The following is a 13,199-nucleotide window of genomic DNA, read 5'->3' as shown; positions in this document are numbered from 1 at the left end:
GGAACACAGGAGTGATGGGAGTGATAAAGGGCCATTGGAACACAGGAGTGATGGGAGTGATAAAGGGCCATTGGAACACAGGAGTGATGGGAGTGATAAAGGGCCTCTGTACACCTATCAAGAGATTCCATTAAAAATCAGCCGTTTTCAGCTACAATAGTCATTTACAACATTAACCCCGTCTGCGCTGGATTTCTGAAGTTATTTTAATGGGAAAAAATAGCTTTTCTTTCAAAAACAAGATCTCGAAGGGCTTTATAGGACTTTCTCATAGTTATGTTACTTAGACATTTAGACGAAGAAAATATAAATTAAATACGCTTTATTTAATTATTATTTCTTTCCCAGCAGATCGGCCCCATTCGGCCCCCGTCTAGTCGCGCGTTTCTCCTGCTGTAAAGACTCAAACCTTAATCAGTCGTTGGTCTCGTCTTAGATTCAGGAGCCGTATGTCTATCCCGCGCATGTTTAAATCCCCTCGCTGTATTACCCTCTACCACTTCTGCTGGGAGGCTGTCCCTCTTAGCTACCACCCTCTTATATGACGTTCGTTATTTATCCCGTTTAATTTATAAATACACATTATCGGGGCTTTTATGGCTGTAGAACCCTGCGATACCCTCATACCCAGCAAACAGTCTGAGCTCAGTTCGTTAGGAAGCCTTGGATTTCATCTGAACCTCATTAGTTTTATTTTAATTGCTGCACCGTTCATTAAGCAGGTTTGATCCGGTCTCGCGTTAGAGGGGCAGATGTCGCCGAGGCCAACATCCTCACTTTCTTGGACAGTCATTGTGAGGTTAATAAGGACTGGCTGCTGCCTCTTCTGCAGAGGATTAAAGAGGTAAGAGAGAGAGTGTACACAGTACTTTACACTTTAAATGCACAATTATCCAAATATTGCGCTTTCTTTTTAAAAACAGTTCTGTTTTTCGCCCCGTAATATAATGTTTTTCGGGCAGCTGCATATCAGCCGTTTGTATGATTCTCGCTCTGTTATCTGACCCCCCAATTTACTAAACCCTCCGACCCCTTATCATACTGGCTGTGGGAAATAATAGAATGGCTTGGTCTTAATCACCCAACGGGACACTCTGACTAATGAAAGTATACGAAGGAACGGACTTCATTAGCATTGCCATAAAGCATCAGCTCAGTGTGGTGTTTGAGCCGGGAAAGTCACCCAAAATATCACATGACTGACAGCAACGGCGGCTCCAGGTCCAGGTTTATTGGGCCAAAATTAGATAAAAACAGGTTTTTATCAACAGTGACCCAACATTACTGCGGGTTATATTACTGTATACAGCGCTGAGGGGTTATATTACTGTATACAGTGCTGGGGGTTATATTACTGTATACAGCGCTGGGGGGTTATATTACTGTATACAGCGCTGGGGGTTATATTACTGTATACAGTGTTGCGGGTTTATATTACTGTATACAGCACTGGGGGTTATATTACTGTATACAGCGCTGGGGGTTATATTACTGTATACAGCACTGGGGGGTTATATTACCGTATACAGTGTTGGGGGGGTTATATTACTGTATACAGCGCTGGGGGGTTATATTACCGTATACAGTGTTGGGGGTTATATTACTGTATACAGCGCTGGGGGGGTTATATTACTGTATACAGCGCTGGGGGGTTATATTACTGTATACAGCGCTGGGGGGTTATATTACTGTATACAGTGCTGGGGGTTATATTACTGTATACAGCGCTGGGGGGGTTATATTACTGTATACAGTGCTGGGGGGTTATATTACTGTATACAGCGCTGGGGGGTTATATTACTGTATACAGCGCTGGGGGGTTATATTACTGTATACAGTGCTGGGGGTTATATTACTGTATACAGCGCTGGGGGGGTTATATTACTGTATACAGCGCTGGGGGGTTATATTACTGTATACAGCGCTGGGGGGTTATATTACTGTATACAGTGCTGGGGGTTATATTACTGTATACAGCGCTGGGGGGGTTATATTACTGTATACAGTGCTGGGGGGTTATATTACTGTATACAGTGCTGGGGGTTATATTACTGTATACAGCGCTGGGGGTTATATTACTGTATACACTGCTGGGGGGTTATATTACTGTATACAGCGCTGGGGGGTTATATTACTGTATACAGCGCTGGGGGGTTATATTACTGTATACAGCGCTGGGGGTTATATTACTGTATACAGCGCTGGGGGGGTTATATTACTGTATACAGCGCTGGGGGGTTATATTACTGTATACAGCGCTGGGGGGTTATATTACTGTATACAGCGCTGGGGGTTATATTACTGTATACAGCGCTGGGGGGGGTTATATTACTGTATACAGTGCTGGGGGGTTATATTACTGTATACAGTGTTGGGTTATATTACTGTATACAGCGCTGGGGGGTTATATTACCATATACAGTGTTGGGGGGTTATATTACTGTATACAGTGTTGGGGGGTTATATTACCGTATACAGTGTTGGGGGGTTATATTACTGTATACAGCGCTGGGGGTTATATTACTGTATACAGCGCTGGGGGGTTATATTACTGTATACAGTGCTGGGGGTTATATTACTGTATACAGTGCTGGGGGGTTATATTACTGTATACAGTGTTGGGGGGTTATATTACCGTATACAGTGTTGGGGGGTTATATTACTGTATACAGCGCTGGGGGGTTATATTACTGTATAAAGCGCTGGGGGGTTATATTACTGTATACAGTGCTGGGGGTTATATTACTGTATACAGTGCTGGGGGGTTATATTACTGTATACAGTGTTGGGGGGTTATATTACTGTATACAGCGCTGGGGGGTTATATTACTGTATAAAGCGCTGGGGGGTTATATTACTGTATACAGTGCTGGGGGTTATATTACTGTATACAGTGCTGGGGGGTTATATTACTGTATACAGTGCTGGGGGGGTTATATTACTGTAGACAGCGCTGGGGGGTTATATTACTGTATAAAGCGCTGGGGGGTTATATTACTGTATACAGTGCTGGGGGTTATATTACTGTATACAGTGCTGGGGGGTTATATTACTGTATACAGTGTTGGGGGGTTATATTACTGTATACAGCGCTGGGGGGTTATATTACTGTATAAAGCGCTGGGGGGTTATATTACTGTATACAGTGCTGGGGGTTATATTACTGTATACAGTGCTGGGGGGTTATATTACTGTATACAGTGTTGGGGGGGTTATATTACTGTATACAGCGCTGGGGGTGACTCTTTAATTATGACAGGCTCCCACTTGGTAGAGCTTACTGAAGTTCAAACAAGTTTGCAATATGGCCATCTGCTGGAACATTCCACACTTCCCTACCTGCTGATTATCCATTTACTGATAGATAGATAGATAGATAGATAGATAGATAGATAGATAGATAGATAATGGATAGATAGACGCGTTTGTGTATTTCTATTTCCTGCCCTTTGTCATTTTATATAGCTGTATTTTCCGTGACCCTTGTATGGCGATCGTTGCATCCACTTGTTTTATTACCACGATGTATTTTAAAATAGAAGACGTGAGCGGCAGAATCATCTCATGCTTGTCTTCTTTTCCTAGAACCCTACTCGCGTGGTCAGTCCCGTCATAGACATCATAAACTTGGACACTTTCGCTTACATAGCGGCTTCGTCGGATCTTCGAGGAGGTAAGTGTGGCCATGGGGGCGAAGTTTACCAATGTCTGTAGGGGATCTGTAAAGGCCTCAGTCTTATCCAAACTAGATTCCTCCATGCAATGCCTTTGTCCAGCCTGATGATCTTCAAGGTATGCTGGCCAGAGTCAACTTTTTTGGGACCTCTTTACGACCTTGACGTTGTTTGGTTGCAACCTATTTAAGCTTCTCAACCTCATTGGATTGAGAGGCCATGAGGATAGCCATCGTTTTTTTTGTAGATGTTCTCCTGCTGTGTCCTAAACCTCGTACCAGCTCCTTATTTCCACATTCTGAGGATGCAGCATTGTAAAGAATTGTATCTTCTTTCACATTCCTGCTTCTGCCTTTGTTCCCCTTTGTAGGTTTAGTTACACCAACTAATCACACATCAGTTTCACTCTCATGGTTGTCATTTTTCGCCAGCACAGTCATTCATAAAGCTGCATTTCAATCTATTCCAACTCATCTAAATGTGCAATCCTTATCTTCATGACGCACCGTTCTCAATCCCAAATACCATTCTATATCTGGTGACTCGGACAGAAAAAAAAATCATTTGAATCCCTAAGCGGAAATAAATGGAGAATTTATGTCTTAGGTTGTTTTATCAAATTCCAAGGAAATTTTAACACACAATTACCCGGAAAATGCATTTTCACAATGTCCTTCGCACATCCCTGCTTATTCTAATCTTAAACAGCACATATAGCTCCCAAACAGAATTTAACGGGAACAAACAGTGGCTTCTACAACCATCATGGAGATCATTTCTTGTCGGGATCTGCTACTCTAGGTACCCATTAGTAGACAACTGAATTCAGTGGAGACCCAAATTCAGTCTATGAGTCAAACCAAGGCTGGTCAAAGTGGATATTGGAAAAGGTGATGGAACCTTCTAGCTGTTAATTCCAATCCAATGGGGTGGACAAAGAGACTGCTGGCACCTTCAGCTACACGGTGCCCATAATATAGGCATGTGGTTGTATTTATAGTGCTTGCTTCCCCAGACCTGACCAGGGCAAAGTCCTCAGCAGGCCCCTAGGACTTATCTCAAGGAGGACCACCTCATTGTGCTGGTCATCATCTGGGCCGAGCACAAGGATATGATGTCAAATTCTGCTGGTGTCTCAGAAGGATGCACGGGGAAAGAGATACCATGAAGGATATGCCTAGTAGAATTCCTTTGTGTAAGTGACAAATTGGGTTCCTGTGGACTTGACGTCCTAGACCTAGGCTACAATATGTTGCCATTGAGCACCTCATCTCAGCCCCTTGAGTTCATAAAATTCTCAAAATGTGAATTTAATAAATAACAATGTCGCCGCCATCACAAGCACTAGAGCGCACCGTCCGCTGTAGGCTCCATCCAGGAACTTGGTTACAACTTCCTGTTTGGGAAGAGAGTTGGGTTCCAATGCAATTGTAGCTGAGGGCTCATGAATAACGGAGGGCAAAAATTGCATGAAATGCCGTAAACCTGATGACAAAGCTGGAAAGCACAATTCTGAGACTGACAATAATAATTTTAATGTTTTGGGTATGATAGATTTAAAGGGGAACTGGCACATCTGACACGCAATTATATCCGAGTCCAGAACCGAATGCAAATTTGATGTGAGATGTGCCAGGTCCAAAAAAATGAAAATGATGGGTCGGTGTAAATAACCAGGTCTTATTCCGATTTAGATTTTGAGCGTTTGAGTCTCCGAGTGGGTAAAATTCATGCACCTGTTTGTAGAAAGCATCGTATTAAATGGAGTGCGTCCAAATACATTATAAATGAGCAACATGCAGATTCTTACCTCGCTTCCCAGCAGCTGTCCTCTGCTCCGTCGGCGCTGCAATTCACTCAGGAGAGCTTAACGTGTTCAATGTTTAGTGGATTCAAGCAGAATAAATAGCCGATGCTGACGAGTCCACCTGGGGTGGGGGGGGTATAGACAGAAGATTCAGGAGCAGCAATTTTCCTTAATGAATCATAAAGGAGCAGAGATAATTAGTATGAATTGTTAATGTGTGGATGGGCTAAAAAAAAAAAAAGAACCGACATTTACAACTTATAGTCCAAGGCAAGAAACGGAAATATTTGTTTCTGTAGAAGACGAGCTATTTGGCCATCTAGTCGGTATATTTATCAACTTCCCATAAGATCTCATACTGTCCTCGTCTTATATTCAGGATAGCCTCATGCCTATACCATGCGTGTTTAAATCCCCTCACGATATAATCTTTGATCCATTCTGCTGGAAGGCTATTCTATTTACCTTGTACGTTCCTTACAACCTATACCTTCCGCTCCTTAAGTCTCCTTCTCATCTCTGTACGTTCTTCTTCTGTTCTTGCACAGTCTACTAACTCAATCATTCACAAGAATGGACCCACTCACAACCTAACTTTCTCTAGCTCAATCTCTCGTTCAGGGGTGTCCAAGCTGCGGCAGGACTACATCTCCCATACTCCTCAGCCAGCCCCTTAGCTGAAAGAGCATTATGGGAGATGTAGTCCTGCAGCAGCTGGATGACCGCAGGTTGGACGCCCCTGCTCTAGTTGATGGTTCTCTAACACACCTGTTACCCTGCTCCCCTACTCTACCCCTTCCCCTGTCCCAAACCTCCGACCAACCTTATACCCCAGGATTCTGCACCGATGAACTGCTACTACAGCCATAACTCTACCTTTCTCTGCAACCCCATCTTTGCATCAGTTGTTGAGAAACATGTCATGTCATGCTCTTCATTATTTCTCATCTTGACTATCGGTGTGACCTTAACCAGTCTCCCAACCCAACTCAACCCATATTCCCTCTTACAGTCCATAATGACTGCTGCTGCCAGGCTTACCCATCACTCTACTAAATGAAAATCACGACTCTACTCATCTAATGATCGCATAAGTCCACTATTCCATTGTCTACCTCCAATGCTCATATATTTCTCCGGTACCCTATCATGAAGACTGCCCTACCTCAGACTGCCCTACTTCACCTTATCAGACTCCTTGTCTGCGGTCCTCCAAAAAAAATCTCTTAAGAACCAATACCCGAACAAATAACCAATTAAACTCCTACTTTCACTTGCCACTACTTAAGGTCTCACTCACCCCTCTACTCAAAGTCTCACTCTTACTCTCACAAAGCCTTCTACTCTTTAGTCTGTACATCTATCTAGTAATATTTCTTTAACAATGTTTTCCCCCGACATACAGTTGGGTGGTGAAACCTTTTTCACTCATGTAATATATCGTCACCTCTTTCTAGATTGTAAGCTCACTTGAACAGGGCTCGCTTCACTTTTTTTTTTTAATCCAAATTGTTATGCGTATTATGTCTTGCTTGTCTATTGTACACCGCCACGGAATATGAAGGTGCTAACTGAATCATTAAATAATAATAATGCATGTGGCTAAGCCTTCAATCCAGTTGAGTGTTCCTAATTATACCATTTATAATGCATGTGAGCTGGTGATTTGCCTTGAAAAATGTATTTTTCTTTAGGTTTCGACTGGAGTCTGCATTTTAAGTGGGAACAACTTTCTATGGAGCAAAAGGCTAAAAGATTAGACCCGACGGAGCCCATTAAGTAAGAATAAATCACAAATTTGTGAAACAAAGAATCGCGCTGTTCAAAACATCGCTACACAAACCACTGAAAATAAAGAGAAACTCTGATCATTTGCATTGCACCGTGCAGTATCCGTAACACATGCTGGCACCGTGAAGCCTGAATATTTTTATAAATAATTATAAATAATATACAAGGTTCTAAAACTTTGTTCTGAAAAATGTAATACACTCAGACACACACACTAACATACACAGATACACACAGATACACATACACACTAACATCCGCAGCCACATACACATACCCAGATAAACACAGACACACACACTAACATACGCAGCCACATACACATACCCAGATAAACACAGACACACACACTAACATACCCAGACACACATACATACCCAGATAAACACAGATACACATACACACTAACATACCCAGACACACACACATACCCAGATAAACACAGACACACACTAACATACCCAGACACACACACATACCCAGATAAACAGACACACATACACACTAACATACCCAGACACACATACATACCCAGATAAACACAGATACACATACACACTAACATACCCAGACACACACACATACCCAGATAAACACAGACACACACTAACATACCCAGACACACACACATACCCAGATAAACAGACACACACACACTAACATACCCAGACACACACACACACTAACATACCCAGATAAACGCAGACACACATACACACTAACATACACAGATACACATACACACTAACATCCGCAGCCACATACACATACACAGACACACACACTAACATACCCAGACACACATACATACCCAGATAAACACAGATACACATACACACTAACATACCCAGACACACACACATACCCAGATAAACACAGACACACACTAACATACCCAGACACACACACATACCCAGATAAACAGACACACATACACACTAACATACCCAGACACACACACACACTAACATACCCAGATAAACGCAGACACACATACACACTAACATACACAGATACACATACACACTAACATCCGCAGCCACATACACATACACACACACTAACATACCCAGACACACATACATACCCAGATAAACACAGACACACACACTAACATACCCAGACACACATACATACCCAGATAAACACAGATACACATACACACTAACATACCCAGATAAACACACACTAACATACGCAGCCACATACACATACCCAGATAAACACAGACACACACTAATATACCCAGCCACACACCCACCCAGATAAACACTGACACACATACCCAGATAAACACAGATACTAACATACCCAACCACATACACATACCCAGATAAACACAGACACACACTAATATACCCAGCCACACACCCACCCAGATAAACACAGACACACACTAATATACCCAGCCACACACCCACCCAGATAAACACAGACACACACTAATATACCCAGCCACACACCCACCCAGATGAACACTGACACACACTAACATACCCAGATAAACACAGATACTAACATACCCAACCACACACACATACCCAGATAAACACAGACACACACACTAACATACTTCATACTCCTTTCTTAATAAGTTCAAGTAAAGCCAATTCTTGTGTTTCATTTAATTCACAGGACACCTGTCATTGCTGGGGGCCTGTTTGTAATTGATAAATCGTGGTTCAATCATTTAGGCAAATACGACACGGCCATGGACATCTGGGGGGGAGAGAATTTTGGTAAGTGCCATGTTTTTAATGCTCTGCACAGGGGCAACGTATTTCCGTGCACACACTTGGATTATGTGATGTACCTATTTTTCAGCTAAAGAGATCAAAACAACATCAGAATCAGGAAAAAAACACCTTTGTATGTGTTCTACATAATATATTCTGAGCTCCAGGGAGCAGGGTCCCTTCTCCTTATTATTTATCCTTGTTATTTTCTTTCACCTCTATTGTAATAGTGCCATAGAATCTGCTGGAGCTCTATTAACAAATTAAATATAATATAATATATACAGTAATTTCTATAGGCATCTATAGGACTTTTCTTGACTTATGGTTCACCTTTATCTTAACTATTCCCAGTAGCCATCCCCGATTCAGAAATAGTACATGAGACATAAAGGGTCAAAACCAAACCTAGGGCTTCTAAGAATGGGGGAAACTGTGGAGAATCTCTCTATGGCTCCACCACACAAAAAGGAGGCGAGCGTGAACAAAGGTGTTATATGCTACAGAACTTCCGCATATTCAGTTTGTAAGTCAAACTATCAACCGTCACATACTACAGAGATACATAGCTAACTGCTAGACATAGACATGCTCCTCTGGAGTCCACAGCGCTTCCACTTAACAGATACCAATCCTTGATTGAAAAGGATCTCTGTTGGTTTCATTGCTAGGTTCTCGATCCCAAAAGTAGTTTATAAAAACTATATTTCTTCATAACATTATTTCAGAAACTCTTTCTTGGAGTTGTTGGGATTTCTCAAGTTTGTTAGCTCATTTTAAAGGGTGCGCCATGACATCTTCAACCTATATGGCTTCTGTGGCCGGCATCACCAATGGTCACCTGAATTCAGGCAGTGTTCTCCATTATAGATGTGTGTACTTGATGAGATTCTCCGCAAGGACCCCCTCTACATGGCTGACCCATGATATTTTGGCACTCAAGACAAACTGTGATTTTGACTTTAAGCCATTTTATTTATTTTTTTTTATATGAATTCCCTTTAACTTAAAAAACTGCCACATCCTCTTCATCAAGGGAAGACAGTTGGTAGTTCTATGTGATTACTGCACCAAGTCTCAGGTGGCCTTTAGTTGGTTGTCCAAAGTCCTGCTGGCCAACATCCCTGATGCATTTCAACACTACGTACATTCTATCCCTTTCTGGATCCTGTGTCACCTTGTTGAACTTGCATGCCCTCACCTAAAAGTCTCAAAATGTAAAGTTGCCTGCCCTGTCAAGGCATGCAACGTTAGTTGGGTGTAAACAGTCAAGTTAACCCTTAACGCGACTGATCGCTCAACAAGTGTGGAGTTTCCTTTTTCTTCATCTCACTTTACATTTTGAAGGACCTTTTGAAGGATTCTTATCAAAAAATAGCTTGGATAAACCTCTATACTTCATATTTAAGTCAGTTTGATTCTTTCCAGACTATGAATTGCTTCATAAGTGACTTATTCCTGGTGTATTGGGTTTTATACACATTTTAAATATAGCAAAAAGAATAGAGCCCAGTAAATCATTAATTGGCACCAAACATGAAGTCTGTTTTACAGAATCGACCTCTGTGCTGCACACATTACCACCATTATCTTCATATCCAAAATCCACTTAAGCTAAATTTGCCCAATCGTAAAATATAAATATTATAATACAGCATAAAATTATTCAAACATCTCACCAAGATACATTTTTAAAATATTCAGTTTAAATTTCATGAAACCTCATTAAATACATTAGTATTTACTAGAGATAGGGTAATGTTCTACAGGAATAGAAAGTACATAAATCACAGAGGTGATTTTATGAAAAGAGGCAAATCAATTCAAATGACTTGTTATTTTTGGTGTATGTTAATCAATATATTTCCTCTAGGGTTTTTTTTTCTGTCTGGAATGCTAATCTTCCTGCAAAGGAAAATGATATTGACTTGGATTAAATCACATCTGAAAAGGGCCATTATGGTAACAGCTCTTCAAATCCACCTGATATAATAGTTAGAAAATGAATGTGCCTAAATCGTGACTGTAATGTAAATTTTAAAGAGTCTAAATACTGTAAAGAAAGTGATTTAAAAAAAAAAAAGTTTTATATTGGGTGGATGTTTTTTGGTGCCTTTTGAGATCAGAGAGTTTTGCTGATGATTGTGATATCAGAATTTTTTTTTTTAAATCCTAAGGACCCCTAAAATGTTTCTTCTATTTACGTGTTTTTTTTTAAATAAGTGTATTGCGAAAGGGGGGGGGGTAATTTTTGCAAGTTCTATGCAAGGGCATGCGAGTTCATGTTGACCTTAAATGTACTTGCCTAAAGGCCTCAAAATTGAAGACCCAATGCCCTCTGAAGGCATATGACCTCAGTTGGCTGTAGTTAACCCTTAAGTCAACAGATCACTCATTTTTTTTTTGTGAATAACCCCTTTTGTCGTCACTGATCAAGTACACTACTAAGCGTTGTAGCCTGAGGCTAGATTTCCACTTGGTTTTTCTTTGCTAAAAACGCCCATAATAACGCCGTGAAAAAACGCTGCGGCCAGATGTTAGCTGTTCTATAATAGGAAATCGCACAATGCCAGATCCACTTGGCGTTTTTCTGTTTGGTGTTTTTTTTCAGTCCTCTTTGGCGTTTTTCTGCTTTTTTGGGCTCTGTGGCAGTTTTTCAGAATCGCAGCATGTTGCGTTTTTTGCAAGGAAATCTTGGCGTTTTTCTCCAATAGAAGTCTATGGGAGAGAAAAAACACCATGAAAAAGCCATGTGGGTTTCGCCTTGGCGTTTTTTATGGCGTTTTTTTCCACAGTTCCAATGCAGAGGATGGACCCGGTATCTGTGTGTCCTACGAGAAATAGGCGGGAAACAAACAGTTTCACACAAAACAAAGTTCATACTGAATTTTACACCATTTGGAACAAACATCCATTACAAACAAACCAACTGGATCCTGCCTGCCAAAAGCAACAGCAAACCATTTGCAGCATCATTTGGGGCCAATCTTCCTAGAGGAGCAGACATTCGGAATAAAGCAGGCCTTACAAACCACAGAAAAGAGACAGAAGGGTCCGCCGGGGCGTAGAACTCTACCAAGGAAATGACATCAGGAGGGGGCAGATACTCGCCATTTATCCGAATCCCTTTCAGCTGGGTGACAATTCCAACGTGTAAAGGCTGGAAAAACTGCCTAAGGTCAAAAAAAGCAATTTCCACAGAAAGGCAAAAACGCTCGGAAAAAACGCCAAAACGCAGGAGAATGCAGTGGGAGTTTTTTCTGGCGTTTTTCCTGGCGTTTTTTATCAAGAAAATAACGCAGGACAAAAACCCAAGTGGAAACCTAGCCTGAGGATATTAACAACGTGCTTTTGTTGGTATTGAGATGATACATTATTATATTGTCATCATAAAGGTATTAGTTTGTGTTTACTGAGAGGGTGGTAGATACATGGAACGGCCTCCCAACAGAAATGGTAGAGGTTAGGGAATTTAACCGACTTGATGGGTCTTAGATGCCGTCAGATTCTTTGTTTCTTTGTGTAAAGTAACTTGGAAATGTGTCCTGTTTTCTAAAATGCATACGGATTTAATGAGATGGAGAATGAAAAAAAAAAAAAAAAACTAGTCCGTGTCTGTCATTCCACTGACAACAGCGCGAAATAAGTGGAATTACTTAGAAACAGGGCCGTATCTTGAGTCCGTAAAGAGGCCGTGCTTGGCTGCACCAGAACAAGCTGATAGTTTAAAGAATGACACTTTCTATTAAACAACCCAATCTACTAGAAGACAGCAAATCCGGAGCCGCTAACATCGGCGCGACGGCGCGGCGGCGAGAGTGATTAATGCCACTTTTCACCCAACTCCTTTCAACACAAGAAGAGCATTAATAACAGTACAGACTACAAAATGTTACAAACCCCTTTACAGTGATCACTTCTTTTTAACTTATCAAAAGCCTATTTATGAGAAAATGAGAATTTATGGGAAGTTAATCAATTATAATGTAAATATAAGAGGGAATAGTCAGTTTCTGTATATATACCGTATTTGCTCAATTATACGCCTACCTGGGAACTCTCCGGGTCACAGGAGCGCCCATTTTCCCTTTAAATGGGGGTGTTTCCCGCTGCCGTAAGTGGGAACGCCCCCAACGTCAGGGGTCCGTCTGCTGACGTCAGGGAGACCTCCCGCCGACGTCACGGGACCTC

The 13,199-nt window shown here is 41.5% G+C and overlaps 1 protein-coding gene across 1 annotated transcript in view; it reads left to right on the top strand.

Moving 5' to 3' along the window:
* Positions 1 to 13,199, top strand: part of LOC149281673 (polypeptide N-acetylgalactosaminyltransferase 14-like) — a 98,657-nt gene that overhangs the window by 72,608 nt on the left and 12,850 nt on the right. Inside the window, exons 6-9 of the mRNA XM_089499104.1 lie at positions 723 to 844; positions 3,586 to 3,673; positions 7,176 to 7,260; positions 8,908 to 9,011. Coding sequence (XP_089355230.1) covers positions 723 to 844; positions 3,586 to 3,673; positions 7,176 to 7,260; positions 8,908 to 9,011 — 399 coding nt within the window. The remainder of the gene's footprint in view (positions 1 to 722; positions 845 to 3,585; positions 3,674 to 7,175; positions 7,261 to 8,907; positions 9,012 to 13,199) is intronic.

This window comes from Sceloporus occidentalis, unplaced genomic scaffold (genome assembly GCF_023333645.1).
Source record: "Sceloporus occidentalis isolate IW3139 unplaced genomic scaffold, rSceOcc1.0.p SCAF_129, whole genome shotgun sequence".
NCBI classification, from domain to species: domain Eukaryota; kingdom Metazoa; phylum Chordata; class Lepidosauria; order Squamata; family Phrynosomatidae; genus Sceloporus; species Sceloporus occidentalis.
This window is presented reverse-complemented; position numbering and strand designations above follow the sequence as displayed.